General features: G+C 38.0%; 12 protein-coding genes and 2 non-coding genes across 14 annotated transcripts, besides 4 other annotated features; 6 read left to right on the forward strand and 8 right to left on the reverse strand.

The window, feature by feature from the left end:
* Positions 1 to 45: 45 nt before the first annotated feature.
* Positions 46 to 1,482, forward strand: YSP3 (putative subtilisin-like protease YSP3; the record flags this gene model as incomplete). The annotated part of the gene is made up of 1 exon (NM_001183422.1): positions 46 to 1,482. The coding sequence occupies one exon, from the start codon at positions 46 to 48 to the stop codon at positions 1,480 to 1,482; it is 1,437 nt and encodes a 478-aa protein (NP_014645.1).
* Positions 1,483 to 2,182: 700 nt separating this feature from the next.
* UTP23 (rRNA-binding ribosome biosynthesis protein UTP23) lies at positions 2,183 to 2,947 on the forward strand (the record flags this gene model as incomplete). Its single annotated transcript, NM_001183423.1, has 1 exon — positions 2,183 to 2,947. One exon carries the CDS (start codon positions 2,183 to 2,185, stop codon positions 2,945 to 2,947), a length of 765 nt encoding a protein of 254 aa, NP_014646.1.
* A 152-nt stretch (positions 2,948 to 3,099) lies between these two features.
* DNL4 (DNA ligase (ATP) DNL4) lies at positions 3,100 to 5,934 on the reverse strand (the record flags this gene model as incomplete). The annotated part of the gene is made up of 1 exon (NM_001183424.1): positions 3,100 to 5,934. One exon carries the CDS (start codon positions 5,932 to 5,934, stop codon positions 3,100 to 3,102), a length of 2,835 nt encoding a protein of 944 aa, NP_014647.1.
* An 80-nt stretch (positions 5,935 to 6,014) lies between these two features.
* Positions 6,015 to 6,082: an origin of replication (ARS1513; Autonomously Replicating Sequence).
* A 188-nt stretch (positions 6,083 to 6,270) lies between these two features.
* Positions 6,271 to 7,212, reverse strand: TSR3 (ribosome biogenesis protein TSR3; the record flags this gene model as incomplete). The annotated part of the gene is made up of 1 exon (NM_001183425.1): positions 6,271 to 7,212. One exon carries the CDS (start codon positions 7,210 to 7,212, stop codon positions 6,271 to 6,273), a length of 942 nt encoding a protein of 313 aa, NP_014648.1.
* A 316-nt stretch (positions 7,213 to 7,528) lies between these two features.
* Positions 7,529 to 8,569, reverse strand: SGT2 (Sgt2p; the record flags this gene model as incomplete). The annotated part of the gene is made up of 1 exon (NM_001183426.1): positions 7,529 to 8,569. One exon carries the CDS (start codon positions 8,567 to 8,569, stop codon positions 7,529 to 7,531), a length of 1,041 nt encoding a protein of 346 aa, NP_014649.1.
* Positions 8,570 to 8,889: 320 nt separating this feature from the next.
* Positions 8,890 to 8,962, reverse strand: YNCO0012C. Its single transcript has one exon. It is a non-coding gene; the product is annotated as a tRNA-Arg (tRNA).
* Positions 8,963 to 9,188: 226 nt separating this feature from the next.
* Positions 9,189 to 9,489: a long terminal repeat (Ty1 LTR).
* Positions 9,490 to 9,868: 379 nt separating this feature from the next.
* Positions 9,869 to 11,005, reverse strand: SLG1 (Slg1p; the record flags this gene model as incomplete). Its single annotated transcript, NM_001183427.1, has 1 exon — positions 9,869 to 11,005. The coding sequence occupies one exon, from the start codon at positions 11,003 to 11,005 to the stop codon at positions 9,869 to 9,871; it is 1,137 nt and encodes a 378-aa protein (NP_014650.1).
* A 442-nt stretch (positions 11,006 to 11,447) lies between these two features.
* On the reverse strand, positions 11,448 to 11,672 carry YOR008C-A (uncharacterized protein; the record flags this gene model as incomplete). The annotated part of the gene is made up of 1 exon (NM_001184305.1): positions 11,448 to 11,672. The coding sequence occupies one exon, from the start codon at positions 11,670 to 11,672 to the stop codon at positions 11,448 to 11,450; it is 225 nt and encodes a 74-aa protein (NP_014651.1).
* A 1,253-nt stretch (positions 11,673 to 12,925) lies between these two features.
* Positions 12,926 to 14,389, forward strand: TIR4 (Tir4p; the record flags this gene model as incomplete). Its single annotated transcript, NM_001183428.1, has 1 exon — positions 12,926 to 14,389. One exon carries the CDS (start codon positions 12,926 to 12,928, stop codon positions 14,387 to 14,389), a length of 1,464 nt encoding a protein of 487 aa, NP_014652.1.
* A 396-nt stretch (positions 14,390 to 14,785) lies between these two features.
* TIR2 (putative GPI-anchored mannoprotein) lies at positions 14,786 to 15,541 on the reverse strand (the record flags this gene model as incomplete). The annotated part of the gene is made up of 1 exon (NM_001183429.1): positions 14,786 to 15,541. One exon carries the CDS (start codon positions 15,539 to 15,541, stop codon positions 14,786 to 14,788), a length of 756 nt encoding a protein of 251 aa, NP_014653.1.
* Positions 15,542 to 18,269: 2,728 nt separating this feature from the next.
* AUS1 (ATP-binding cassette sterol transporter AUS1) lies at positions 18,270 to 22,454 on the forward strand (the record flags this gene model as incomplete). Its single annotated transcript, NM_001183430.1, has 1 exon — positions 18,270 to 22,454. The coding sequence occupies one exon, from the start codon at positions 18,270 to 18,272 to the stop codon at positions 22,452 to 22,454; it is 4,185 nt and encodes a 1,394-aa protein (NP_014654.1).
* Positions 22,455 to 22,631: 177 nt separating this feature from the next.
* On the reverse strand, positions 22,632 to 22,704 carry YNCO0013C. The gene has a single exon. It is a non-coding gene; the product is annotated as a tRNA-Thr (tRNA).
* Positions 22,705 to 22,718: 14 nt separating this feature from the next.
* Positions 22,719 to 23,057: a long terminal repeat (Ty3 LTR).
* A 214-nt stretch (positions 23,058 to 23,271) lies between these two features.
* Positions 23,272 to 23,549: a long terminal repeat (Ty1 LTR).
* A 693-nt stretch (positions 23,550 to 24,242) lies between these two features.
* Positions 24,243 to 24,449, forward strand: YOR011W-A (uncharacterized protein; the record flags this gene model as incomplete). Its single annotated transcript, NM_001184576.1, has 1 exon — positions 24,243 to 24,449. One exon carries the CDS (start codon positions 24,243 to 24,245, stop codon positions 24,447 to 24,449), a length of 207 nt encoding a protein of 68 aa, NP_878167.1.
* A 684-nt stretch (positions 24,450 to 25,133) lies between these two features.
* On the forward strand, positions 25,134 to 25,547 carry YOR012W (uncharacterized protein; the record flags this gene model as incomplete). The annotated part of the gene is made up of 1 exon (NM_001183431.1): positions 25,134 to 25,547. The coding sequence occupies one exon, from the start codon at positions 25,134 to 25,136 to the stop codon at positions 25,545 to 25,547; it is 414 nt and encodes a 137-aa protein (NP_014655.1).
* Positions 25,548 to 26,004: the final 457 nt, after the last annotated feature.

The following is a 26,004-nucleotide window of genomic DNA, read 5'->3' on the forward strand; positions in this document are numbered from 1 at the left end:
TAAGTTCAGGTTTCCAATCTGTTCAACCACTTTATATCTTTAAACATGAAATTCTCTACCATCTTACCTATACTTTGGGCAAATTGCTGTCTTTGTATGATCATCCCTGATTTCGACGGGATAGTTCGTTTTATTGAGAATATTGATGGTACTCGCAGTGTAAGAGCAGGAGAAGGTTTGGGACAGCATGATCCTGGAAATTTTCACACTGAACATCAACATGTCGCTCATAAAACAGAGTTTCTTCCTTATCGGTATGTCATAGTCTTTAATGAAGATATTTCCCTCCAGCAGATTCAATCGCATATGCAAGTGGTACAGAAGGATCATAGTACCTCAGTAGGTAAGCTTACAGAAAATGACGCTTTTTGGAGGGTAATTTCTTCTTCAGTATCATCTAAATCTCAATTTGGAGGTATTGATAATTTTTTTGACATAAATGGTCTATTTCGAGGTTATACTGGCTATTTCACTGATGAAATCATTAAAATAATCTCCCAGGACCCAATCATAAAGTTCGTAGAGCAAGAAACTACAGTAAAAATATCTAATTCGTCATTGCAGGAAGAAGCGCCTTGGGGTTTACATAGAGTTTCGCACAGGGAGAAACCAAAATATGGACAAGATTTGGAATATTTATATGAAGATGCCGCCGGAAAAGGTGTCACATCATATGTACTCGACACAGGAATTGATACCGAGCACGAGGACTTTGAAGGGCGTGCTGAGTGGGGAGCCGTTATACCAGCAAACGATGAAGCTTCTGATTTGAATGGTCATGGAACTCACTGTGCGGGGATTATCGGATCGAAGCACTTTGGTGTAGCCAAAAATACAAAAATAGTAGCTGTCAAAGTTCTTCGTTCTAATGGGGAAGGGACGGTTTCAGATGTTATTAAAGGTATAGAGTATGTTACTAAGGAGCATATAGAATCGTCGAAGAAAAAGAATAAAGAATTCAAAGGATCGACTGCCAATCTTTCTTTGGGAAGTAGCAAATCGCTAGCTATGGAAATGGCTGTAAATGCAGCTGTAGATAGCGGTGTCCATTTTGCTATTGCGGCAGGAAATGAGGATGAAGATGCTTGTCTCAGTTCACCAGCAGGAGCTGAAAAAAGTATTACGGTCGGTGCTTCGACATTTAGTGATGATAGAGCATTCTTTTCGAACTGGGGCACATGTGTTGATGTGTTTGCTCCCGGTATAAATATTATGTCCACCTATATTGGTTCAAGGAATGCAACTTTAAGTTTATCAGGTACTTCCATGGCGTCCCCGCACGTTGCTGGTATTTTAAGTTACTTTTTATCATTACAGCCTGCACCAGACAGTGAATTTTTCAACGACGCTCCCTCACCTCAAGAATTGAAAGAAAAAGTCCTAAAATTTAGTACACAGGGAGTACTGGGTGATATCGGTGATGATACTCCTAACAAATTAATATATAATGGGGGAGGTAAGAAATTGGATGGTTTTTGGTAGCTTTGATTTTGAATTTAGGAGCACCCAGGAGATTTTATTTTATTCTTTTCATACAGGTCAGCATAAGCCTAAGAAAGACGTTTGAAATCGCTAATCGGCTTTTTGTTCCTACGAGTAGGTTAAATTCTTTCAATAATATACATAATAAATTAGTAGTAAAGATAAACTTTTGTTCGCGATGCAGTTCTTTTGGTTGTGAATAGTTTTTTTACGAATTTATACTAGTCACTGCTAGATAAGGGTTAAGGAGGTAAATAAAATACGACAACCACTTTAAATAGGTTTCAAAACTATCCTTCAACAGATAAAAGGGTTTACCGTCAGAATCATTGAAATCTTTTAAAGGGTGTGAAACTATTTTTATCTTCCTCTGTCACCGTCCAAAGCAACCGAGCAATGCAGTGTTTTTCCTTTTAAAAACTACCTCAGATCATAGGTACAAGTTACAACTGAATGTCTACAATTGTGATCTCGGCTCGATAATGTATTCTATGTATGAGAGGCATCTTCTTGTTTTGATTATTTCTATCATTTACTAAGGAAAAAAAAAAAAATATACATGCGGTGCGATGCGATGATCTTCGGGAAGAAAAATTTTCAAGATGTCAATTAAACAATAGTATAATTATCGTGATGAGCAAGAAGGGAAGCAATCCAATAATAAAAACCAACTATTGTAAGCGCTCCCGATATACCTAACATGCGTCAAAAGAGGGCTAAGTCATATAGGAAACAACTTCTTGTTTACAGTCACACATTTAAGTTCCGTGAGCCATATCAAGTTTTGGTTGATAATCAGCTTGTTTTAGAATGTAATAATTCTAATTTTAATCTACCGAGTGGGTTGAAAAGAACGTTGCAAGCAGACGTAAAGGTCATGATCACACAGTGTTGCATACAAGCGTTATATGAAACTAGAAATGATGGTGCAATTAATTTAGCGAAACAATTTGAGAGACGTCGTTGTAACCACTCTTTTAAAGATCCAAAGTCACCTGCGGAGTGCATCGAAAGCGTCGTTAATATTAGCGGTGCAAATAAACACAGGTATGTGGTTGCTTCTCAGGACATAGATTTGAGGAGGAAGCTGAGGACGGTTCCGGGTGTTCCATTAATCCATTTAACCAGGTCTGTTATGGTTATGGAACCTCTCAGTACGGCGAGTGCCAAGGCAAGCAAGATTACTGAAGAACAAAAATTGTATAAGGGTCTCAATGATCCTAATATTGAAAAACTTCAAGAAAGTGGTGATGGATCAGGAAAGGAATCTATCACTAAGAAAAGAAAGCTTGGTCCAAAGGCTCCTAATCCTTTGAGCGTAAAGAAGAAGAAGAAAGTCAACTCGCCCAGCGATGAGGTGAAAGACAAAGAAGATACTTCTAAAGAAAAGAAAAAAAGAAGAAGAAGGAAACACAAAAGCAACACTAACGTCCCCGTTTCAAATGGGACCACAGCCGCGCAGTAAATTTTTTCCTTAAGTTAATTGACTGGCCAATCTTTTGAATATAATTGCGCATCTTCCACTCTTATTGATAAACGTTACGGAAGTATTTAATGTACATATGTAGGATAGTATTAAATAAACTTCAAAAAATTAAGCCTCCGCAAAACGCACCATCAGTAGTTGACTACGGGGAAGTCTTCTTCAGGCACTTGACAGTTTTCATTAATAGAATGATCCACCCATTCAGGGGCAACGACCCTGGCTATTTTCGGTATAGTATCAGAAGCCTTTATTTGTTCTTTTATTTTTTCGTGTACCTCATTCATGCAGTCTTTCCTCAAAATAGGATCAGTATATGGTATAATTATTAAGTTACAAAGTGACTGTTGATCTGTTATTTTTCCACCAAACAACTTAATTTTCATTTCTATAATGTCATCTTCTGTGCTAATTTTGCGACGTGGTACGTATGCAATCCTGTTGGAGAATAAAAATAATGGAAACCGCCGAACCTCAGAATCTATCTCGAGTTCCCCCATCGGTGGTAGACTTAGTTGTGATTTATACAATGATGACAGTTTGGTTTCCGAAATGTCATTTTCAAAACTATCACCCAAACAATCTACCCTTTTTTCAGCGACGGCTCTCATTTTTTGAGAGACGTTAAAGCAATAATTGGGCTCGATCAGGATGAGCCTCTTATATGCTATACAATCGAGTACCCAATTTGGGTGCAATATATCATATCCTCGATCTATTAAAGCCTTGCATTCCGTGGTAGTTTTACAGCTGATTAACCGAACGTCCCCAATTGAATGACGTTTTAAAATTACATTATATATCAGTTTACCACCATGTTCCACAATAGTTTTTTCAAGTTCTGCCCGTGTAATCCGTATTCCAGTGTCCTCCGTGACATAGTCAGAGAGAACATAAAAAAGTAATCCGGCAAAGATGTTTGAAATTGGCAGTTGTTTCCTGTTTTGGTGAAAGCTGTCTGAAATAAGTACTCTCTTTCTCTTTTTCCGTATCAATCCAAGCTGTGACCTTTCCGCTTGATAGCTGGGGTTAGATTTAACCGTCCTACTTTCGTATAAGTCGTTAAGTGTGTAACAATCTGTCCATTCTTTATCGTACCGTATTCTTTTACAATAGCCACCGTACAAAGTACAATTGGTAGCGTACTTCTGCATATTCGTTTCTGTGTTATCCAAAGACCGTGATTTTATTTCTAGAACAATTGATTCACTGGGGTCAATCCATTCGGCAGGTATTTTTGAGCCAAATTCTAAAATTGAAGCAGGGGGAGCAACTTCGGAGGTTCTTTTCCAATGTCCTCTCGTTTTGCGGTCGATTTCTTTGAATTCTTCTTGAGATATACCGTTTGCGATAGAACAGAATGAAAGTATTTTTTTCACCCTTCTTCTTGAATTTTGTATGTGTTTTTCTTGGCTTGAGTGGTCTACAATTTCAGAGGAGTCTCCTTGGTGCTTTTTATACTCTTCTTCATCTAGCACAAGTAACCCTAGCATAAAAGAATCTTTTTTCCCAGAATCTCTGCCTATTACTATTAAGTCTAAATTCTCTCCAAATTCCTCCAAATATTCAGGTTTTACCTTGATCCAGTTGTTGTTTCGACTGGCGACATTATAACTTGAATTATAATATTTCAAAACAACTCCTTCTGAACCCAGTGAGATTGCAACTTCTAAAGACTTTTTGATTGACTCCACACCATAACATCTAGAAGATCGTACTATTTCTACAATATTTTTCAAGGGACTTAAAATGCTGTTCAGATATTGCTTCCTTTGATGAAGGGGTAATGGTGTCAACGAAGTCCCATTCAGGTATAACAGATCAAACACCATATATAAGGGGTGAAAGTCAACATTATTTATACTATTAAAAGATAGCGCTTCCTTTGCACTTCCTTTAACAAGACCGAATGGAAGAATCACCCGTCTTTTTGCATCAAACGTCACCATTTCTCCATCTAAAACACATTCTTTAACACTATCTGTAAACCTCAAATGTTGAGATATAGTTCCTGATGATAAGCTCGCTCCGTACAAATAGGTATAGTCGATGCCCCGTCTACTAAAAAATTTTATGGATTCACCATAATTCATATAATGAACTTGAATTCGTTCTCCATCCATTTTTTCTTCTACCAAAAAATCATCATGTAGTGTACGGCATATTTTCTCATAAGAAAGATTCACTTTTTTGGCTAATTGGGGGGCGAATGCAAAGCCAACTTTTATACTCAAATCATCATCCTTTAGACGAACTTTTGGATCATAAAGTTTTGAAGTTACCACCTTTAAATCAGATATCACGCTAAGATAATCCTGAGCATCAGGATGCCAGCAGTTTAGCAATTTGTGCTCTTGACCTCCTATTACTCTATTTTTAAGCACGATATCAAAGAAGTATTTTAATTCGACGAAACTCATATTCTCCACACAGTGCAGGAAAGGTTTGGACTTGACAAGACTCTTAAATCCTCGTCCGGAAGCGAACCTGTCTCCACTCAAACTATCCAGATAGTGATTGACGTTATCAATTGTAATCGCTTTTGAGCTAGGTTCAGCCCTTCTTTTAGCAATTTCTTCCACAAGAAGAGAAGAAAGATTCCCACCTTTACCGACACGCTGTTTCCAATCTTTTAACCGCTGCTCTGTTGCAGAATTTTTTGGCAACTTCAAGTAAGAGCATATAGTTCTTATTAATACATAATCCTTAATATTATAGATTCGTCTATCGCGGTAGGGAAGAGCAAGAACCAGTGCAGGATATATATTATTTCCCACGGTTTTTCTCCACATTTCGACGAAATTCGATATTATTTCATAGTACTTGAAAGACCTTGATTTGCCAGTGCCGGCCGTTCCATTAATTTGAACTTCATGTATCTTCACAAATAGCTCTTCACAAAGCCATTTGAAATCTGGACTAGGCGCAAAGTTTTGGGGCTCGGGTATAGAATCTAGTGCTGATATCATACCTAAATAATCCGTTACTATTTCCTTCAGTTCTAGATTTTTATTTTAGTATTTATTTTCCACATATTAACATATGTTTAAAGGATTTTTTCATAGTTAGATTTGTTTAAAGATTTAATATGGTGACAAAAGGTAAAAAGAGAAAAATAACAAAAAAAAGGAAAAAAGAAGAAAATAAGGGATCGAAAACGATCTTAACTCTAGTACTGCACAAACAACGTAAGTGATGAAACCGATATTATTGATCTATACTCGGCGAATCTTACGATTTATATCACAATGTTACATGTACAACGTACGTAGTTACTAAACACTGATTTCAGCCTATTTAATCACCTATCGAATTAAATTGCCTAAGGGGTCATAACTTAAAGGCTCTCCATTTTCTTTTGAACCACTTTCCTCGTCTTCTGATTCCTCAGATTGCGCTTCCCTGCTTTTCATGTTATCTATACGAATAGCATTACCTAAAGAGTCATATTCAATACATTGATTATTGCCTTCCAAATCAGATTGTTCTGAGTTTTCCTCACTCTCTGATGTGTCAGATTGCGAACCATTACCCCTTCTATTTATGTTACCCATCATCCATATATCTTCTTCTTTAGCTCGGGATTTTCGTTCTTGAGTTTCCTTTTCTAATTTTTGCAACCATTCCTCTTCAGCCCTCTTTACAGAGTCGCAGTCAGTGCACTGCTGATAGATTTCAAGCAATTCTTTGTTTAATTCTAAAAATCCCATTCCCCACGAGAAGTGTGATAACAATTCACTGGCCCAATCCATTCTCCCGACGATAGCAAAACAAGCCGCTAATGCCTCAACGCAATTGAGCCTCCATGGTCTCCCGTAATTTACTTGATTAGCGGCCACTAAATACGGCAGCAGCCTTTCGTGCTTACCGCCTATTTTATTGAAGGGTACCTCTTCTAAACGTGCCCAAGAACACTCGACCACCGAAGCGCCGTGTTGTTCGACAATTTCTAGATCATCAGGGCAAACAACACCTTTGCCGTTTGGCGAAACGACAATACCTTGAAATTTCTGTCCAACTCTCAATGATTTAATTAAGCCCAACCTTTCAAGTTTTTTACCACTGCATCTCTTTGGATCGCAATGATCAAAATCCCACATAGCCAGTTTAACAGGAAACTTCATTTTTTCTGAATTATCGTACTTCATTTCCATGCGCCTATGGTTTTGCCTGGAACTGTGCCCATTAGCGCCTCTCTGTGGTCTTCCATTTTTGGGTTCGTGCATCTTATTTTTACCTTTTCCCATTGTTACTGCTTACTCAACTGTCTTACGCGAGAAGTTCTATACAGATTTACATAAAAAGCTTTTCGATAAAGTATTTCAAATAGACATTTACTAGTAAAAATTTTTTTATGTAGTTTCTCATCACATTATATTTTCTAGTCTTCTCCGAAAATCGACGAATTTACCTGAAAAAAAGAAAAAGTAAACTACAGTCCCTATTTAAGTATTTCGCAAGTGATCTCAAAGTAAAAATAAAATTCCTGGTAACACTCATCCTAGATAGAGCTATATTTGTATCTACATAACATGTATTGCATTAAAGGCTTATTTCAGTCCACTATTGCTTGTTCTCATTGTCTGGTGTTTCATCTGTAGATTGGGCACCTGCTCCACCAAAAAGATTGCCTGCCATGTTTCTGAGTGCTGGGTTATTCATCAAGTCAGACAAATTTGGAGTTCCTCCGCCTGAAGCAAAGCCTTCAGCCATCTGTCTGATACTTGGATCTTGCATCATTTTTTGAATATTCTGCATTGCACCTGGATTGCTCATCATTTTTTGCGCAGCCTGCATCAATTGTGGGTTGTTCATTAAACCTCCAAGACCACCTCCTAATAAAGAACCAAGATCTGGCAATCCACCCGCACTAGCACCCTGACTTGCATCGACATCAGCATCCCTTGACTGTTCTGGAACGGTTTTCTCCAGATTCAAAGATTGCTCAACCTTCTTCTTGGCACTTTCATAATCCCTTTTCATAGCTTCTGTTGCATTATCGCCCTCTATATCAAGAACCTTTTTGTATGCTTCAAGGGCTTCTTCGGGTTTACCTTGCGCATATTTAGCAAAACCCAATCTAGAGTAGCCTCTGAAATAAGATGGGTCAATAGAAATTGCAGATTCAGCGTCTTTGACCGCTTGATCATATTCTTTCAGGGATGAATGAGCAGCCGCTCTATTGGCGTAATAAATAGCATTCGTTGGTAAAACTTTAATGGCTTCAGTATATTTATTGATTGCCAGTTCGTAATCCTTGTTGGCCATTGCTTTATTACCTTGCATTTTCAAGTCCTCAGCTTTGGCTTTAGTTTCCGCATCATCTTCTGGAATATTAATCTCGACATTCTCAGCATCGTCTTTCTTATTCGATTCTGGAACTCTTGACGCAGAATTTAATATATCAGCAAGATGTTGACCCTTGAATTCAGACTTGCCTAAAATGCCTGAAACAGCTTCTCTTTCAAAGCCAAAGGCTTCAGAGATACAGTCCATAGCAACATTTAAAGAATCGGCGCCATCTTCTGAAATTTCTTTCTTTTCCACAATGGAAGAAAAGTAGTTTACAATAAGGGCAGCAATTTCTTCTTTTGATGCTGACATCGTACAGTAGATTTGTATTAATAAGATATCACTTGGTCAGAAGCTTCTATTCAGTTGTCCGATTATATCGCTCGTACTCATTTTATATGGTGGCAAAATTTGGGATTAAGCGTAGGGCAATAAAACCTTCTCGGATCTTCCATTTTTTTCGATTGGGAAAATTTTAAGACTTGAAAAAGTTTGGAAAAATACAAAAGAAGGGCTAAGTGTTGTGATTAGAATGTCATGACAATAAGGTTAAAAGCAAATATTATGCCGCCTATAGCCCTTTAAAATAGCATAAAAGACCTTTGTAATTTCTATTCAATGTTAAAAAAAATCTTCCCCGCCAGGACTTGAACCTGGAATCTTCTGGTTCGTAGCCAGACGCCGTGACCATTGGGCCACGAGGAACAGATCTTGAGAAAATTAGAGATATTTATCGATACACGTACTAAAAGCAAATTTCATAGTTTTATTTCCCAATAATGCCCATCATCCATTATTATTATATTCAAATTATTATGCCAGTGTGAAAAAAATGGAATGATCATTCCCATACATATTGATGATTTTCGACATAATTATATGCAATGGTATACGCAATTGTGCAAACATGACAATTTTGTTTTGATTCTTTCATTCCATTTTTTGTAAAGGAATAATATCCCTATATAATATGCCAGAGGTCTTTCCTCGAGGATACAGGAATCCGCAAAATGGAATCAAAATTTTACATCATATATTATAATCACGTCTTCCTCCTTTTTCATGCATTACTACTCACGCATCCTATCACATAATCAATCCTTGCGCTTCAATTTCATTAGATTGAAGAAAATATGAATATAAATTTATTAATCTCCTACTTTATATCGTCTTTCAACGCGGTATTTTTTTAATAATTTCTAGTAAAGTGGTTATTGTCACTAGAAGATAATTAGCTATTAGTTTCATAACAATTTGTTATTTTGAAAATGTATAGTTTTATTAGGTGGTATTCATTTCAAAGAATTAACATGTTTAATGTTTGTTAAATCTATGTAACTAAGTTAAGGTTGGTATTCAAATATATCATAAAAAAATTAATGAGTAGAAAAAAAAATAACTAATCTAATTTTGTTGTTCCTATTTAATGTTCCTCGTTACTTCCAGCTCTCCAGCTCTCAAATTCGAAATGTATGAATTTTTAGAGGATCATCATAATGTGAAAATGGAGATGATTTGGCAAAATGAAATCGGAAAAAGAAAAAATTAATGGGAAGGAACAAGACTTGCTTGGCAATAGTTTAAGAATATAATAATTTTTTTTGGGTTTCTTCAATCAGCTTCGTCTGGATTGACCACTGTTAAAACGTTGTTTTTCCCTCCTGGTCCGCCATTTATGAATGTTCCGTTACTTATTCTCCTTGAGTCGTCGAAAGGGTTAATATCAGTTTGCCCTTTGGTGTGCTCCTCCTCGAAGCTACCTGAAGAGGGCCCGTGATTAGATGAAAATGAAGAGGCGTATAGTTTATCAGGGTACTCAACTGGTTTTATCGCCTCTTGGTATTCCTTTTCCATCCTGTCTTGTTCCCGCTTCATATTAATGTGTCTGACAATCAACAAGATACAAAGAGCAATGGCTACGGCTCCCACTACACCACCTACAACGCCGCCTACAATTGCCCCTACATTGGCTTTCTTTTTATGAGTTTTACTTCCACTCGTAGAGTCAGATCCAGCTGTACCTGTGGCCGATCCTGAATTCTGTGCACTTGCCGTGATGGTGTTCGTGACAAAAATTGTGGAACCGCCCTCAGTGTGAAAAGTAGTGGAATAGATTATCGAAGTGGCGTCCTGTGATTGAGAGCTAGTACTGCTCGTTGCCAAAGTATCCGAAGTTAGCGAGCTTTCTGACGTTACAGTGCTCGAACTCTGTGACGTTGAAATAGAGGCAGCTGCTTGAGTTGACTCGGGGGAATTCTGTACTGTAGAGGAAGACGCCATTGATGATGTAGTTGATGATGTAGTCGATGATGTAGTTGATGTTGTGGAGGACGTTGTTGAAGAAGTTGTGGAAGACGACGCAGAAGTAGACTCCGTACTTGAATCTGAGCTGCTTATGCTATTGCTATTTGTGTCAGAGTCAAGTTGGTACACAGAATAGGCATCTTCACCACCACACATCTCACTGCTGTAACCAAAGCAATACGTATTACATGAAGAGGAAGTAGATTCCGAACCAGATGGATTAGTATCACCACAATAACATTCTGAATGATTATAAAGGGCAAAGTAGCTTGCACCTTTTGCGCTACACTCACTGTTACAGTGTGAACTCGACTGCCAGTTATATGAATCGGCCTTTGAAAAGTCAGAGGGTAGTGAGCTAAAACAATTCACGTATTCATAGGCGTTCGCTTGCGATAAAATGGATAATAACGCCAGAAGCAGACTTGTTTTGTTCGGTCTCATTATTTAAATAGAATTTTTTATCCTGAGTACTAAATCAGCCAACGTACTATCCTGAATAAATGTGATGCAGATTCCTTTTTCTCCTCTTGGTTATCTCTCTTTTTCTCTCTCCTTATTAAAAAATTTACGGACAACGAGGAGCTTCTTTCTTGTTTACCTTGATTACCCTTTAAGCAATAACAATATCAATACGAGATTTTCTGTAATGTTAGTGCCTGGTCGAGTTTACTGTATCGTCCAAGAAAACTACACTGCGTTAAATTCTTCCAAATGAGGCTATGATACGCCAAACACTTTTATTTTTCCCCTCCGTTTCTCTCGCTTTCGCTTCGAAAATTACATTATTTTCTTCCCCATGCAGCGTTATTTCCATCTTCAGAGAGGAAAGGCGGAGAAAATTTTTCTTGAGGAAGGAATTCTACGAAAGTAGTCAACTATATTACTAATCGTTTGACATAGAATGCCAAAGTTGCAGCTTTTCCACTAACGTCAAATTTGCGTAACAAGCGCTGCTGTGTAAACTGTCTTGCTTTTTAATAGGACTGACAAAAATTATAAGCGGAGAGATAATATTTAATACTGCCATTGACCTTAGTACCGGTACAGGACAATATGTTTGTATCCTTGGTGTCATAAAGAAGAGAAAAACAAGATAAGATCTCCACATTATTTTGCAGAAGGCGACTTTGGGGGCCGATGATATCTGCTTCCAGAAGTATGTAAAAAAATTACACACCATTAAGTTCTTATGTAAACCGAAGTCTGGAAGAGAGGTGGTGGAATTTCCAGTCTGCTACTAGGCAAAAAACTTGAAACACTTTCATATATGATGTTGTTTTGCCGAGCTATTACAAGACGATTTATCATAAACTACTTGCTTGAGCAGGAACGATTTCACAATCTGTTTAGCAGGTTGTTATGAAGTAGACACGATAAAGTTCTTGAAGAAAGATTGTGGATGGGTTTGCTGAAGCTTAGAACTAAGAAAAGAAACAAGCACGCGCAAGAAAACCGCTACGGCTAACTTCTAAGGTGAGGATATTGTGATTGTTTATGCCTCATATTTTGCGTTTTTATATGTTCTTCCTTCATACGGCGTGCAAATTATCCGCCGGCGAACAGGGTGCTATTCTAAAAGGAACTTTGAAACTGTAAACGCGGTGTACTGAAGGGGTCATCTGAACGAACAATATTTTATGCTTTTGTTAGCCAAACGGTACTGATAAGGGACTGTGAAAAAAAAAAGACAATGTATGGGGTTCACGGTTTCCCAGATTCGTGTGTGTGTAATAATTCGTTTACGGCGCACGACAGACACTTCAGGAAATTTAAAGATCAGAATAGGCATACACTCCGCGCAAGGAAAACAAAAGTTGCTACCGTAACCGGCTCGTACGGGGAAAGCAAGGTCATCTAGTGCTCACTTACGAACTGGCATAATCGAGTTGTGACTTCCAAACTTAACCGTACTCTCACAGCTGATGTGATCCGAAGAAAACCCTGAAGATACAACAATGGCAACCAAAGGCAACTTAAAAAGGCAAACGAAGTACTTTTCAACAATAGCTTACACTGAAACTCGCGGAGAGGCGACGCTGCGCGCGAATTATCAGTAAAAATCTCGTAACAACCCATCTGCCACTTTTAGAAGGAATGGAAATTCTCAAAAAATGACGGAAAATAATAGAACAGGGTTCCTAAACGATGCATTTCTAACAAGTAGGATAGTCCAAAAGGGAGGATGCAAATTCTTTGTTTTCCACGCAGTAAGATATGATCCCAAGCTTTCGAATATAAAAAGGGAAGGATCGCTAGGACAGATCAGTTTTTAGCCCGTTTACTTATCTCGTTCCCTACTCTTGTTCTGATAGAAACCAGCAACAAAAACCTATTCACTCGCTTATTAATACCATAAAAAATATGGCTTACTCTAAAATCACATTACTAGCCGCTCTTGCTGCTATTGCTTACGCTCAAACCCAAGCACAAATCAACGAATTGAACGTTGTTTTAGATGATGTTAAGACCAACATTGCCGACTACATCACCCTATCCTACACTCCAAATTCAGGTTTTTCCTTGGACCAAATGCCAGCTGGTATTATGGATATTGCTGCGCAATTGGTTGCAAATCCAAGTGATGACTCCTACACCACTTTGTACTCTGAAGTGGACTTTTCTGCTGTTGAGCATATGTTGACTATGGTCCCATGGTACTCTTCTAGACTGCTTCCAGAATTAGAAGCAATGGATGCTTCTCTAACTACCTCAAGTTCTGCTGCCACATCTTCAAGTGAAGTTGCTAGCTCTTCTATTGCTTCATCCACTAGCTCTTCTGTTGCACCATCCTCAAGTGAAGTTGTCAGCTCTTCCGTTGCACCATCCTCAAGTGAAGTTGTCAGCTCTTCCGTTGCACCATCCTCAAGTGAAGTTGTCAGCTCTTCCGTTGCTTCATCCTCAAGTGAAGTTGCCAGCTCCTCTGTTGCGCCATCCTCAAGTGAAGTTGTCAGCTCTTCCGTTGCTTCATCCTCAAGTGAAGTTGCCAGCTCCTCTGTTGCGCCATCCTCAAGTGAAGTTGTCAGCTCTTCCGTTGCACCATCCTCAAGTGAAGTTGTCAGCTCTTCCGTTGCTTCATCCTCAAGTGAAGTTGCCAGCTCCTCTGTTGCGCCATCCTCAAGTGAAGTTGTCAGCTCTTCCGTTGCTTCTTCTACAAGCGAAGCTACTAGTTCTTCTGCTGTCACATCTTCCTCCGCTGTTTCCTCTTCGACCGAGTCTGTTAGCTCTTCCTCTGTCAGTTCTTCCTCAGCCGTTTCCTCTTCTGAAGCTGTCAGTTCCTCTCCAGTTTCCTCAGTTGTTTCATCTTCGGCCGGACCTGCTAGCTCAAGCGTTGCTCCTTACAACTCAACCATTGCTAGCTCTTCTTCCACTGCCCAGACTTCTATCTCGACCATTGCTCCTTACAACTCCACAACCACCACCACCCCAGCTAGTTCTGCTTCCAGCGTTATTATCTCAACCAGAAACGGTACCACTGTTACTGAAACTGACAACACTCTTGTCACCAAAGAAACCACTGTCTGTGACTACTCTTCAACATCTGCCGTTCCAGCTTCCACCACCGGTTACAACAATTCTACTAAGGTTTCAACCGCTACTATCTGCAGTACATGCAAAGAAGGTACCTCTACTGCAACTGACTTCTCTACACTAAAGACTACAGTTACCGTATGTGACTCCGCCTGTCAAGCTAAGAAGTCTGCTACCGTTGTTAGCGTTCAATCTAAAACTACCGGTATCGTTGAACAAACCGAAAACGGTGCTGCCAAGGCTGTTATCGGTATGGGTGCCGGTGCTTTAGCTGCTGTTGCCGCCATGCTACTATGATTTTAGTACGTGTCGAAAATGTTCGTTCCGCTTATGATTATATTATTATTTCAACTTACCAGTTAATGCTTAACTTTTAAACTGTCATATGTACTTCTCTGTATTATATAAAAACTGACAACTGGCCTTTTCTATTGTTGATTTCTTTCATCCATCGTTAAATATTTTCAGAATGTGGGCAGGAAGACATGCATGTTTGAAGGTGCCTATCCTAGCATCATCATAAAAGAAAACGGTAAATCATTTCCGTTTTCAAAACGTACACTACAGCCTCCAGTTGATGAAATCAGTTCTCACAATAATTCGAGGTTTAAAAGAAACAGTAAAATTTAAAAAAAACTATTCAATAGATAAATTGGTATATACGAACATTAAAAATTCCATTTAAAAATGAGATTATAATAACATGGCGGCAGCGGCCATGACACCAGCACCCATACCGATGACAGCCTTGGCAGCACCGTTTTCAGTTTGTTCGGAAACAGTGCTAGTGGCTTGAACTTGACCATCACTGATTTGAGAAATGGCGGAGGCTTTGGTGGAAGAAGCAACAGCTGAAGAAACAGCAGAGGAAGAAGCCTTAGTGGAAGAGGCAGCCTTGGTAGAGGAAGCGACGGTGGAAGAGGTAGCCTCACTGGAAGAAGCGACAGCAGAAGAAGTAGCAGCAGAAGAAGAAGCTTCACTGGAAGAAGCGACGGCAGAAGAAGTAGCTTCACTGGAGGAAGCGACGGCAGAAGAAGTAGTTTCACTGGAGGAAGCAACAGCGGAAGAAGTAGCAGCAGAAGAAGCTTCAGTAGAAGAGGCAGCGGTGGTAGAAGTTCCTAACAAGGATTCCAATTCTGGTAGAAGCCTGGAAGAATACCATGGAACCATGGTCAACATCTTGCTAACAGCAGCAAAGTCAACCTCAGAGTACAAAGTAGTGTAGGAGTCATCAGTGGCGGAAGCCAAAGCTAAACCGATGTCTAAAACACCAGATGGCAGACTGCTTAAGGAAAATCCAGATGAAGAATCTTCAGCCAAACTAATATATTCTTGCAAGTTGGACTTAACGTCATTCAAAATAACGTTCAATTCGTCAATTTCTTCCTGAGTTTGGGCAGAAGCCAAAGCAGCGATAGCAGCTAATAAAGCGATCTTGATGTAAGCCATTTTTTTGTTATAGTTGAAGCGAGTGTACGAGTGTGTTTTGTATTATTGTGCTGATAATGGCTAAACTGGAAAAGAAGATGATATGTGAGAGCTCTCATTGTTCGAATTTCGTTAACTACTTATATATTATTTTCCGTAGTTACGAAAGTTGAACATTACTTTGTTGTTTTCTTGCTTACTCGTTTACTCACATGATGCTCAGCTATTAAGATAGTTCAGTAGAACATCTTACACTAAACTTTGCACCACAATGTTGATGGTTGCTTTGGGAGATCATTACGGAAAAAAAACTCTTGGCTTTCAAGGATTCCCTGCGACCTAACTCTGCACTCCTTCTGCAAGGTACTGTTTATTTTTTTCGTGTGTCCTTTACGAGGAACGAATAAAGGCTTGAAAGGTAGTTTTAAAGATGAACTTCTTCTTTTCTTTCTTTGCCTATGATTCCTCCAGGGTTTTCTTGCCTTCTACTTTTGGACAGAAATGTCTTTTTTGGGAAATGTGAGTCTCGTTTGGGAATCTTGGCCGGCCAAGATTTTATAAAGATGTTTCTGTAGGCAACGCGCTGCTCTAAGCACCGTGGGGAGGCCATGAAATATGATTGCGCGTAGTTCCCCAACGTTACGTTTATTTTTTTCTGGGCATAAAAAAAGCCAAGACATTCCCCACTGCTTTCCTACAGGCTCTCTATTGTGTATACTTTGCGCTATTGTGTGCTTTGTTGTTGGTCCGAAGATCGCATAAGAGGCACGCCTCTTATCAATTTCTTTATAGGCGGCTACCGCCAGTGGAGTAAAATTCACGCCTTTTTTGTCCACTCCTTTTTCCGTAAATATTACATAATTAAATAGTCACAGCTCTTACGCACCTGTTTGGCCGCACATGAGAGTTAAACGCAAACTCCGCCGAGGCGTCGTTTTTCTAGCTGCTGCTTCACGTTTTATGGAGTCATATTCTGGTCTAAAAAAATTATACTAGGCAGGTAATGGATTGTTTTAAGTTTCTTGTTAACTCACATAGGATCTTTTTTGAGTACCTTGTGAAATGGTTAGATTTGATACCTTATTTTTTTCCAACATTACATTATTTTAGTATCGTTCAAGTTCTCCTTTACTTTTAGAGATTACGCCTACATTATGTATGCCGAACTTAGTAGGAACTATTTGTACGCAAAACATGAATTGTTTGTCGTGTCTGCATACATTAGTGTTGACAGTCAGAGAACTTGATTTTAAAAATAAAAGTTTCTTGTTTACAAAAAAGTATGGTCACCCGGTGTCTTTGCTATAATGGGAACAGAAAACCATTTGCAAGACTACTAAAATACGATTTTGTAATTTGACGTTACAAATATAGGGATAGTTGATAAATAGTTACGCGCAGTTAACTTTTCCTCACCAAAGGACAGTTATTTACCTACTGATTGAAAATGTTTTGGCACAGGATACCAGTTTTCAAATTTATTAATTAATTAAGGAGAAGTGAGAAATGATTAGAAAGCAATTAAGCGGTGAAGGTCTGCTTTTTATACTTACAAGAACGTATTATTAGCAGCCAACGCACTACAGTTGTTGACTAAGTTTTGTTTTAATTTGATTCGTAGTTGTTGGTCGAATTTTGTTTTGACTTGTTTTCAGTTTCTTTTTTTTTAATGCCTGACGTTGAAGAGCACGCAGGCCTATGAAAAAAAAAAATTATACGAGTTACTTGGAATTCGCTCCCATTGCACCAATTTCAGGAAGCGATCAAAAAGAAAGCAATGTTATTCAACATAACTTTATTCATACTGTAGTAACAATAACTTCATATCAATTAGGATTCACTGTTCATTGACTTATCACTACAATATGGAGGAAACGTTGCGTAATCGTTGTCGCTATAGATATTGTCCCTCCCTTCCTCTGTGATAGTTCTTCTTTATATAACTTTCACAAAAGCTTCTGCCCTCATAGTTGCCCTCAATAAACGAAAGGCCAGATGCATACAGGTGCAGTAGTACATCCAAAGAAACATAGGGGCAAAAACCGTGTTCTAATATTAGACTGCATATATCCCCTTGTCATTAGCTTAAATCATATAGAGTAATATGTACATACAGGTTATTTTATTTGTAGCTTTCCTCCTCTTTATGGAGCAAAGTAAGCCATACGAACGGTTTACAATAGAGAGCGTCGTTTGCTTACGTGATTGTCATGTGCCTTCGTAGGCAAAGGGGATTGCACACCTTTTTACTAAACAATAGAAAAGTGAGAATTCTCTTATAGGCACTGCTGCTCCTCGTTTCTTTTTACGCGCTGTCGTTCCAGGTCCTTTTTTCGATTAACTACGGTAGTTTCAAAGAGAGTGCCTGAAGATCACTCCATATACAGGCTAGATGAACTGTAAACGAGCTCATCAGCAGCGTCCCTTTCAGTGTCACTACAGCCACAGCAGCTTACCTCCTGTACGATGTGACAGAGCAAAACACAAATGTGTGTCCTTTCTACTCTTATTTTCCAACTCGAATATAAAGACGGTGCCTTTGCCTTATTTCTAAGGCACTGAACAGTTCTAAAAGTAAAGTTTTCCCTAGCCTTAGTACCGTTTCTGTGAAGCAGTTATTGAATAGTTATTGGACATAAAAATCCATATTGAAAAAAAAAAAAACATACTTGAGAAGGCATTAGCTGAATAGTAAAGACTGCTGTAATTCATCTCTCAGTCCTTGCAGTCTGCTTTTTCTGGAATTAATATGTCAATTTCAAAGTACTTCACTCCCGTTGCTGACGGGTCACTCACTTTCAATGGCGCGAACATTCAATTTGGCGCCGATGCTCAAGGCGAGTCAAAAAAGAGTTATGACGCTGAGGACAGCATGCCGAATCCGGCAAATCAACTAAATGACATAACCTTCCAAGCAGAGGCTGGTGAAATGGTTTTGGTTTTGGGTTATCCCACATCCACTCTATTTAAGACTTTGTTTCATGGTAAAACTAGTTTGTCATACTCTCCTCCAGGCTCGATTAAATTTAAAAATAATGAGTTTAAGAGCTTTTCCGAAAAATGTCCCCACCAAATCATTTACAATAATGAACAAGATGTGCATTTCCCATTTCTAACGGTAGAACAAACAATTGATTTTGCCTTGAGTTGTAAGTTCGATATTCCAAAAGGTGAGCGCGATCAAATAAGAAATGAACTTCTAAGAGAATTCGGCCTGTCTCATGTATTGAAAACTATTGTAGGAAATGATTTTTTCCGTGGTGTTTCTGGTGGTGAGCGTAAACGTATTTCTATTATTGAAACGTTTATTGCTAATGGTTCCGTTTATCTATGGGATAATTCTACTAAAGGTTTAGATTCCGCCACAGCTCTCGATTTTTTGGAAATTCTTAGAAAAATGGCAAAAGCTACTCGTTCTGTAAACTTAGTCAGAATTTCCCAGGCAAGTGATAAAATTGTTGATAAGTTTGACAAGATTCTTATGCTATCCGATTCCTACCAGCTTTTCTATGGTACGGTCGATGAGTGTTTGACTTATTTTCGTGACACTTTAGGTATTGAGAAAGATCCTAACGATTGTATTATTGAATATCTGACCTCTATCTTAAATTTTCAGTTCAAAAATAAAAATTTGGGGAATTTATCAAATTCATCATCTGCTAGCGTTCTCAAAACCGCAACAGGGGAAGTCACTAAGTATACTTATAATTCTGATTTCGATTTATATGATCAATGGAAACATTCTTCGTACTATAGAAATATAAAGCAGCAAATCCAGGGGTCTTCAATTGATGACTCCATTAAGGAAGTGGATCCCTCTGATGTCTCACCTATTTTTAATATTCCGTTGAAGAAACAATTATTATTTTGCACAAAAAGAGCTTTTCAACGAAGTTTGGGTGATAAAGCTTATATGACGGCACAATTTATTTCTGTCGTTATTCAATCTTTGGTCATTGGTTCACTGTTTTACGAAATTCCGTTGACTACCATTGGTTCATACTCAAGAGGTTCTTTAACCTTTTTCTCCATTCTTTTCTTCACTTTTCTTTCTCTTGCAGATATGCCTATTGCCTTCCAAAGACAACCCGTCGTTAAAAAGCAATCCCAACTTCACTTCTATACTAACTGGGTTGAAACCCTTTCAACAACAGTGTTCGACTACTGCTTTAAACTTTGTTTGGTAATTGTATTCAGTATCATCCTATACTTCCTTGCTCACCTGCAATACAAGGCTGCAAGATTTTTCATTTTCCTCCTGTTCCTTTCCTTTTACAATTTCTGTATGGTGTCCTTATTCGCTTTGACGACACTAGTTGCTCCAACCATTTCAGTTGCAAATTTATTTGCAGGTATTCTGCTACTAGCTATAGCAATGTATGCTTCTTACGTCATCTACCTGAAAAATATGCATCCTTGGTTTGTATGGATTGCTTATCTAAATCCTGCAATGTACGCTATGGAGGCAATACTGTCTAATGAGCTTTACAATTTGAAGCTGGATTGTAGTGAGACAATTGTTCCAAGAGGTCCTACTTACAACGATGTTCCATTTTCCCATAAGGCCTGTGCTTGGCAAGGTGCTACTCTGGGTAATGATTACGTTAGAGGCCGTGATTACTTGAAGCAAGGTTTATCCTACACGTATCATCATGTGTGGAGAAACTTTGGTATTATCATTGGTTTCCTAGTATTCTTTATTGCCTGTACTCTGTTTGCATCTCAATATATTAAGCCTTATTTCAATAAGGATGAAATAGAGCGCAACAATAGTCGTTTGACAAGATGGCTACCATTTTTGAATAAAAAGAGAGGTACCAGGTCCTCTGCAAGAAATGACAGTAAGTATGTTGGTATCCCAAAGTCGCACTCCGTTTCGTCTTCCTCGTCTAGCCTGTCGGCTGTTCCATATCAGATATCACCCTCAAATAAGGAAATGGCTCTAAACGATTATAACGAGCAACCTATCACGGAAACAGTAGAGACTCAAAAGCATATCATCTCTTGGAAAAATATCAACTACACAGTTGGTACAAAGAAACTGATTAATAATGCATCCGGTTTCATCAGTTCTGGTTTGACCGCCTTAATGGGTGAGTCCGGTGCAGGTAAAACTACTTTGCTGAATGTCTTATCACAAAGAGTTGAGACAGGTGTTGTTAGCGGCGAAATTTTGATCGATGGCCACCCATTGACAGATGAGGACGCGTTTAAGAGAAGTATTGGTTTTGTTCAACAACAGGATTTGCATCTAGATTTGCTGTCTGTGAAAGAATCTCTGGAAATATCATGTCTTTTGAGAGGTGATGGTGACAGGGCATACTTAGACACTGTTTCAAATTTACTGAAATTGCCATCTGACATTTTAGTCGCTGATTTAAACCCGACTCAAAGGAAGCTTTTATCTATCGGTGTTGAACTTGTTACTAAGCCTTCACTTTTATTATTCCTAGACGAACCAACCTCTGGGCTGGACGCTGAGGCTGCACTAACAATCGTCAAATTTTTAAAACAACTTTCTTTACAGGGTCAGGCTATTTTTTGTACCATTCATCAGCCTAGTAAAAGTGTCATCAGCCATTTTGACAATATTTTCTTATTGAAAAGGGGTGGTGAATGTGTCTTCTTTGGACCAATGGACGATGCCTGCGGCTATTTCATGTCTCATGACAACACGCTCGTTTACGATAAAGAACATGATAACCCTGCAGATTTCGTCATTGATGCAGTAGGTAACAGTAACTCCTCGGCAGGGAAAGATACAGCGGAGGAAGCTCTTACTTTGAACAAAGAAGCCATAGATTGGAGTGCATTATGGGAATCTTCTGTAGAAAAGAAACTAGTTAAAAAAGAAACAGCTAGGTTAGAAGATGATGCTCGTGCGTCTGGTGTTGATTACACAACCTCATTGTGGAAGCAGCCTTCCTACTTACAGCAATTAGCTCTTATTACAAGAAGACAATATATTTGTACGAAAAGAGACATGACTTATGTCATGGCCAAGTACTGTTTGAATGGTGGCGCTGGTTTGTTTATCGGTTTCTCATTTTGGCACATTAAGCATAATATTATCGGTTTGCAGGATAGTATCTTCTTCTGTTTCATGGCTCTTTGTGTTTCATCTCCATTGATCAATCAAATTCAGGACAAAGCCTTGAAAACAAAGGAAGTTTATGTTGCTAGGGAGGCGAGATCTAACACTTATCACTGGACTGTTCTTCTTTTGTCACAGTCAATTATTGAACTACCACTGGCACTTACAAGTTCCACACTATTTTTCGTCTGTGCCTTTTTCTCTTGTGGATTTAACAACGCTGGCTGGAGTGCCGGTGTTTTCTTTTTAAACTATATGCTTTTCGCTGCTTATTACTCGACTCTTGGTTTATGGCTGATCTATACTGCTCCTAATCTACAAACTGCTGCTGTTTTTGTTGCGTTTATTTACAGTTTTACAGCATCATTCTGTGGTGTTATGCAACCATACTCTTTGTTTCCAACTTTTTGGAAATTCATGTACAGGGTTTCGCCATACACATATTTTGTGGAAACTTTTGTTAGTATTCTATTGCATAACTGGGAAATCAAGTGTGACATGTCGGAGATGGTTCCTGGTCAACCTCTGACGGGGCAATCTTGTGGCCAATTTATGGAAGCTTTCATAGAAGAATACGGTGGCTATCTACATAATAAGAACACTTTCACAGTCTGCGCTTATTGTACGTACACTGTTGGCGATGACTTCCTGAAAAATGAGAATATGAGTTACGACCACGTTTGGAGGAACTTTGGTATTGAATGGGCTTTTGTTGGTTTCAATTTCTTTGCGATGTTTGCTGGTTACTACTTAACTTACGTGGCAAGAATATGGCCAAAGGTCTTTAAAATTATCACCAAAGTAATTCCACACAGAGGGAAGAAGCCTGTACAGAACTAATACCATTTTTAAATATATTTCTACTTTCTACTTAATAGCAATTTTAATTAATCTAATTATTTACAAGTCACCAATGACTGACTAAACAATTGAAAGAGTCCTTTGTACAACAAAAAAAAAGATACTTGTCGCTGACGCTCAAAAAATATTTATATAGCAAAAGTGCACGACAAAAAATGCTTCCAATCGGATTTGAACCGATGATCTCCACATTACTAGTGTGGCGCCTTACCAACTTGGCCATAGAAGCAGTAAACCGTTATTTTGTTGTTTCTCAGAGTGGTACACGTCAGTATGACAATACATCATCCTAAAACGTTCATATGAAACAACCTTATAACAAAACGAACAGAATGAGCAACATGACATATAACTTCGCCTCCCTTAGCTTAACCACCCAAACGTATAGACGCCTGAGCAATTAATTTAGATCCGAGGTTCGGCGCTTCCACCAATTAATATGATCCATATTTTATATAATATATAGGATAAGTAACATCCCATGAAAAGCTGATAATCCGTTCTGACAACTGGTTACTTCCATTGACTGTTTATATTGGGATTTTCAAGACACCCCGGTATTACTCGTACCCGTAAAACAACATACACTTCGTCATGACTGAGAAGAATATAGGAGTAAAAAGAATACCTGAACTAACAGATATAATCAGCATCATGTTTTTTAAGCGAGAATACAGAAATATTCAAATTAAGATAGGCAACAAGGATTAGTTTAAATCTGAAAATCTTTTAAGATTAGGTACCTAATTTAGCTATATTGCTTTATGATTAGTTATAACGTCATTGGAGGAACAAACTATTGGAATAAGAATCGACTATAATCTACCGGCGAGTATTCATAAGCTATTATATTGTGGTAGACGGAGTAGAAAGATAAAAAAGGATTGAAAACAGTCATCTGATTTAATGGAAGCTGAAATGCAAGATTTAATAATGTAATAGGATAATGAATGACAACATAAAAAATAGAAGAAATAATAATAGTAACATTATGTGGAAATATGGGTTTCCTTGGCAGGTTCCTATATCCTTGAGAAAGAGCTTCTAATATATTTTGTATATTTAGTATTATAACTAAGCTGTTAGAAAATAAAATACCGCTAAATCAATTGAGGCGGTATTAAATACCTGTACATTTGAATATTTGGAATGAGAAAGAAATATAGTTACATAATGTACAAAAAAGAAGCAAGAAAGGAATATATATATATATATATATATATATATATATGTATATTGTTATTTAGAATATCTCTCTCTCTTCGAGAATCTCTATATCCTCGAAAAGAACTTTTAGCATATTCACGATAGGTCGTATTATCAATTAAATCAATTACGAAGTTCGGAAGTTATTGCCTACATAATATGATGTCCTGTTCATAAAAATAGAGCCCTAAGAAGTGTTATTAAATTTAACCAGCCTACAAATTAAATATAAAATGAGTGTTATTGTTCCACCGACTTGAATAATTGTACAACTTTAGCTAACATTTTAACTAATATTTTAACGCATCTTATTATCAAGTATTGTAACAATACGTATCATCTTACTATCTCAATGGAAGCATTCTCTTATACATACTGAGTCAAATATCTTGAAGACTCATTATAATGTGTAATAAAAGGACAAAGCAGCGTAGAAGCCTTAAATAACTATGCACTTGGACACATGTCTTCTCACGACGTGTTCAAATATAATGATTTTTCAATCAGCTTTGAAGTTCAATACAAACTTCTTCACTAAAGGATAATAAGCAATCATTATTAATGGCAAAATCGGTTTTCAATTTCTTTCATTTTGAAATATTGGAGTATTTAAACCGTTTTGTGTATCATTCACAATACTTTCTTCCATACTACTGCTCTCTTGAAGTTCTTGGGAAGAGCCGAAAAAATTGGACATTTCAATATTGGTGCTTATACATTACTACTGACAAGAAGATAATAAAAAAGAAAGATTTCTATCACCGATAGTGAGCTCTTTAGAAAACTGAACGCAATAAATTTTATGCCTCATAACGTCTTGGGGCGCGAGAATTTACTGACGTAAACAGATCCGGCTCAAAAAGTCGTCTTTACCTTTCTATCATCTCGTCGCATAATTATTAAATTAACTCACAATTTCTCACAATTTATATCATGCCTTTTTTGTCAGTTCGTGGCCTTGCCAGTGGAGATATAACAACTACTTCGTAAAGGGTCCCGAAAGAAATGAAAGAATTACTCATTTGATATAAAAATTTGCATGGTATAACAGAAGTGAAACGCGGGGACAACCATGATCTTTTTTGAGTAGGATAATTTTTTATGTCGGTTTGATATATTATAAAGCAAGTCATATATAATATCATACTGATTTTAACCAAACGATAATCAATCAGAAAAAGAAAATAAATAAAAAATCTAGCACATAGTATTTCAGTACCCTTATGGTTCTGACCTCAGAAATTATTCAGCCGCTTGTTATCTTATAGTACGTTTTATATCGTAATTTTCCTGACATTTTGGGCAGAAATCCTTTACTCCTGATATAATAAACGACGTTTTTTTTCCTGTGTTTTTTATGTTACTATAAGAAATGCAAAAAAAGAAACAATAGAAAAAGGCAGTGACAAAAATACTAATCAGAACGTTGAAAACAAATCAATAGTTTTGATAATGGTAGCATCATCGATCAATGAAGAATCCTCTTTGGCGGTAAACTTGACAAGCGATGTAGAGAAGGCTTCGAAAACTTTGTTTAAGGCATTCGAAAAGTCATACGCAAATGACTACTTGATGAAAAAGTTCTTCCATATCCCAATCACTGAAAAAGTTTCAAGGGCAAGAATAAATGCAATGATACATTACTACACGACGTGCTACCATGACTTGGATGGTGAAATTGCTGAGGCAAATGATTTCGATGCAGTCGCAATATGGAGCCGCCCTGGGTGCCACTTGCCTGCTACACTATCTGACGACGAGTCTTTCAATAAGATTTTTTTTTCACGACTTGACTGTGAGGAAGCACGAAGTCATGCCTCTGGGAATGGACTATTACTACCTTTATGCCATCGGAAAAGATCCTAGCCATCCCGAAATTAGAGGTTCAGTCAGAAAAATACTCGAAAAATATAAAACCAAAGCAGACAAGGCCAATTGCGCCCTTGCTCTCGAGGCTATTTCGGAGCACGCAAGATCTGTGTACGAATATTTCGGTTTCAAAACCTATTTGGTGTTTCAGTTCGGGGTTGGAGAAGTGAACTCCAAAGGAGAACCCGATCCGCAGGGGAAGGGATTCACGGCCTACTTGATGCTCTACCACAAAGATGCAGACACCATCTTTCACGCCTGATTTTCTTCTAAAAATTTTATAGACATTTATTGTATGTATGGAGCATATAGCAACAATAAAACTTAGACCAACATTTTTTGCCGGGTCACAACCCCCTATCCCGGCTGCGAGAAAGGAAAAAAAAAAGTATCAGACAATTGATTATCAAAGAGTATGTGAAACTACGCTTTGTTTTCCACTTCAATTGGTAGG

This window comes from Saccharomyces cerevisiae, chromosome XV (genome assembly GCF_000146045.2).
Source record: "Saccharomyces cerevisiae S288C chromosome XV, complete sequence".
NCBI classification, from domain to species: domain Eukaryota; kingdom Fungi; phylum Ascomycota; class Saccharomycetes; order Saccharomycetales; family Saccharomycetaceae; genus Saccharomyces; species Saccharomyces cerevisiae.